The sequence below is a fragment of the Octopus bimaculoides genome, chromosome 7 (genome assembly GCF_001194135.2).
Source record: "Octopus bimaculoides isolate UCB-OBI-ISO-001 chromosome 7, ASM119413v2, whole genome shotgun sequence".
In the NCBI taxonomy this organism is placed as follows: domain Eukaryota; kingdom Metazoa; phylum Mollusca; class Cephalopoda; order Octopoda; family Octopodidae; genus Octopus; species Octopus bimaculoides.
Genome location: NC_068987.1, coordinates 23,778,835 through 23,782,961, shown reverse-complemented (window position 1 = coordinate 23,782,961; position 4,127 = coordinate 23,778,835). Strand labels below are relative to the sequence as shown.

Sequence of the window (4,127 nt, the reverse complement as noted above, 5' to 3'; positions counted from 1 at the left end):
TTCATGACACCACAATAATCGTTTGTGCATTTCTTCTGCTTTTAGGTTTTTTTTCCCCGTTTTTCAGCAACTATTTTCAGAAAGACTTCCTCCTGTCCCCCACCCCCACCCCATTTTCTTGCAATTAGTTTTTTTAAAATTTTTTTTTGCCAAAAACACAGCTTTTTGGATATGGAAATTCCAGAAAATTGTCAAAAATTGGAATTTTGAAATTTTTTGCTCCACCCCTCCAATTTCTTCATTTTTCAATAACTCTAACCCTAAAGCTAAAACCAGTACAAACACACGAACGATGTCATAAATAACAGTGACAAATGAAATGTACACCGCCGATAGTTGTTGACAAACAACAGCAGTAATTTTATTCAGCTGAATACACATCATTGATTGGTTGAAATTACCAAAATATAACTTTGTAAATAGAAACTTTTCTCAACAACGCTAAGAGTAAAAGACGTTCTATATGACACATTCTACCAGTATCCAAAGTATTTAGTTAAAGGAAATTAATCGAGCTGTTCATGAAAAGGAAAAGATCCCCTACAAGTTCAAAGCACTCTCCATCATGTAAGATAGAATTTATTTTCTTTGGCACACCAAATCTCGTGTATGTGAAATCTTTATTGGATACCATTTCTGAATTAAACTGATATTCAGCACATCTGTTAATTTACTAAACTAAGGGACGCGACTCTGAGCAAACGAACTAACCTTCTGCTTACTTGCAAGTTGGATATGAAAGCATAATGGACATGATTTTCTCTTCTAGGCAACTTCGTAAGTGTATTTTTAACTTCAAGTACTCTATTTGTTGATCTTACTATCGTCTTTGACATGGTCAATGCAGTTACCACTCCTTGAATGGATCAATCGAAGCTTGTACTCTTTTTAAGCTTGATATATATATATATTGGCCTCTTCTCGTCAAACGATTAGATTATAGTAATGTAAGCAAACCAACAGATTGTCAAGCAGCGATAAAAACACACATATACAAGGCCCATGCCCTAATGATTAATTAGCATGTTTGACTCACAAACAGAAGGGCCTGGGTTTTATATCCATGCATATGTATAAAAGAATGTCAGTTTGAGTACAAGGGTTCGTATTTCCGATTGTCTTCATGTGTTTGGTGGCTGTAAACAAATGCATCATAGCTTGTACAGACAGCATTGTTTGCAGTCCGTCCAACATGAAAGCATATCGAGGATTCTTAACATGCTGCAAACAAAAGGTTCAGTCAGTGTTGTTTTGTTTCCAGTTCCCCACAAATTTGTTGCGAGCTGTGTTGCTCACCAGGTTGGAAGATTGGAAACAGGTGAAGGTTGGCAGCAGAGAACCTTCTGTTGTGGTTCTTTGTCTTTAGCACGGTATGTATTCTCTCAGCTAAACAGAGGCTGCATTTCTTTATTCCATTCTTCTACAGCTTTGATCTCTCAAATGCCTCCAATTTGTTGCTGTAAACAATGTTATTGTCCATCAGTTTCTGGATGTGGTTTGCTAATTTTGTACTATTTGTTTTATCAGTATGCTTGGCTGATAACTCTTGATTATAACATCCTGCTGAAGTTAAGGAACCACAACAGCTATTTAAATTCCAGAATTGAAATTTTCACTAGAAAATACCTCTTTTGGTATGTAGAATCAAGACAAATAGACACAAACACACACAATTATAGCTATGTGGTTTAAAAGTTTATTTCCCATCCACCTGGTTTTGTGTTCAGTCCCACTATGTGAAACCTTGTCTTCTACTATAGCCACATGCCAACCAAAACCTTGTGAGTGGATTTGGTATGTAGAAACTAAAGGAAGCCAGTTGTGTGTGTATATCCTTGTCTTGATATTATAATAGTTGGCAACAAGATGGGCTTCCAACCCAGACAAGCATGGAAGAGTGGACATTAAAACAATGATATATATATATATATATGTGCACACACACACCTTAGTAAATCTAGCAAAGGAAGTACTTGAAGTGTAGAGAACTAGTTGACTCAACAAAATTTTCAAACCACACTAACTTTTAGCAAAAGGATTGACAGTTTTCAACTGGGATGAAGTTTGTCACAAAAGTGTAACTGATCTGTGATGTCTGCCACTGCTGTCAGATGTTAAGACCATCAGTTACCAGATGTGAATGAAGTCCAAGACTCTTGTGAAATTTGTCACCGTTGCCAGATGTTGAGGTCCACAACAGCTGTGAGGTTTAGAGTGTACCACTGTTGCAAAGTCATGTTCGCCATTGATTGAGCAGATATGGTATATTTTGCAACATATAAACAGCTAAATAGTCTATAAAAAATTTATGAAAACAAAAGTATTTAAAAAAAAAGAAAAAAGAAACAAACAACAAATTTTACAGAGAAAAGCTTGGGAGAATAAGATTTTAGACCCAAGAATTTATTGGCAGAAGTCTGCTTGATATTTGAATCACCACCAGCTGCTGCACTAGTGTCACCAATCACAGTCCCAGCTGCAGCAGTATTGAGTAGAGACAAGCACATAATCTTCTGGATAAATAAAAACATCAAAACAAGAAGAATTGAGAGGCTGAAGCAAGCTAACATGATGGGTTAGTATTGATGAGGATTGAGTACTCAGCAGGTTTACAGCTCAGCAGCTACATTATGACAGTGTAAATTTTACGCTGAGTAATCACAAGCTAGAGAATGTCTGTACAGAAGAGTGGGGAAGGAGTCAGCCGAAATGGAGAGGAGAAGTGAAAGACAGCAAATCATTTTTACTGAATGGTCAATCACCGAAGAATAATAACAGACAACTTGAAAATGAGTTTAGTGACCAAACAGTCAAAAAGTGAGGAACTGGTGGAATGGAAGATGTCTACACTGGTTGGTTCAACAGCTAGAGACAGACATGGAGAGTATGTACTGAGTTGTAAACAGTTATGTTAACCATTCAGTTGTTGTAGTAGTAGTAGTAGTATCTGAACCAGCTTATTAACTGTAAATGAGGGGCAATAGAAGTTGAGTACCGCTGTATTCAGGGGAAATAGGTAGGAGATAAGGGAGGTGATTACAATGACATTGGTGGTGATGATGATGATGATGATGATGATAAAAGTCATGGTAGTCCGGTTTACTGAGCCTTCTTGTCTCCTGTTGAAGTTCCACCACTTCCACTGGCTGTTGTGCTGTCCACTGCTGGTTTGTCACTGTGGTCTTCATAACTGCAACAAAACAAAATGCTTTATATCACTACTACTACTACAATTACTGCAAAATATACAGCAATACAATGGAGTAGGATCTAATTTGGTGGCCACTACACTTTACAGTAGTACAAAGTTAACCATTTTGACACCTGTACAAGAAACAACAGTTTCAATTTTTTTACATATTACGAGCCTTAAGTCTATATAACTAAAAACTTTTCTCTCTTTATAATTGAAATCACCATCAGAAGGGATTAACTTTTCTGAAACCAACTCACTTGAGGCTGCCCTTGGTTCTATGATAAAAAATTCCCATTTTAAATTGATCTAAAATTCTTCCATCAAAATTTCATGTCAATTTATATTCCAAACACCAACTAAATAATGAAGTTGCTTTACTACATTATTATTTTCAAAATTAATTGAAAAGAAAGCATTATATTTCGAAAGAAATATAATAAATGGTTAAAGAAATTGTTAAAATTTCTTTAAGAGCAGCCAGAGCTGCCTAGACCCTAAATTGATAATTTCTAACATATACATAAGGAGCACCAAATTTTGGTGTGGGGACAGCTAGTTATATTGGCCCCAATAACCATTCTTAGCTTTTTTTTTCCTCACCTGCCAAATGCTGCCTTGGTGTAATTTGAACTGAGAATATAAAGGAAACAGACAAAATTACTTGTTTGTGGATCAGTCTCAGACTAAATATCACAATCAACCAAGCCACTATATATGGTTATGTTTTAAAATAATACAAACTATTTATACAAGAAACACAATGCTCTGAGCACACATCTGCACATTAGTGACGTGACATGACATGAACCATTGATAGGTCTCTTTTGGAAGAGTTGAATATGAGGTTCATCTAAGGGTGAAAGCTAATCTCAGAGAATTTGAAGTCACTAGGGTGATTAAGGTACTCAAATGTGACAAAGCTGTGTGGGGG

General features: G+C 36.1%; 1 protein-coding gene across 2 annotated transcripts in view; it reads right to left on the bottom strand.

Moving 5' to 3' along the window:
- Positions 1-2,357: 2,357 nt before the first annotated feature.
- The window catches only part of LOC106880915 (minor histocompatibility antigen H13), a 19,376-nt gene continuing 17,606 nt past the window's right edge, over positions 2,358-4,127 (bottom strand). For both annotated transcript variants that reach the window (XM_014931082.2, XM_014931081.2), the window contains exon 11: positions 2,358-3,190. In XM_014931082.2, coding sequence (XP_014786568.1) covers positions 3,100-3,190 — 91 coding nt within the window. In that variant the 3' untranslated portion in view covers positions 2,358-3,099. The remainder of the gene's footprint in view (positions 3,191-4,127) is intronic.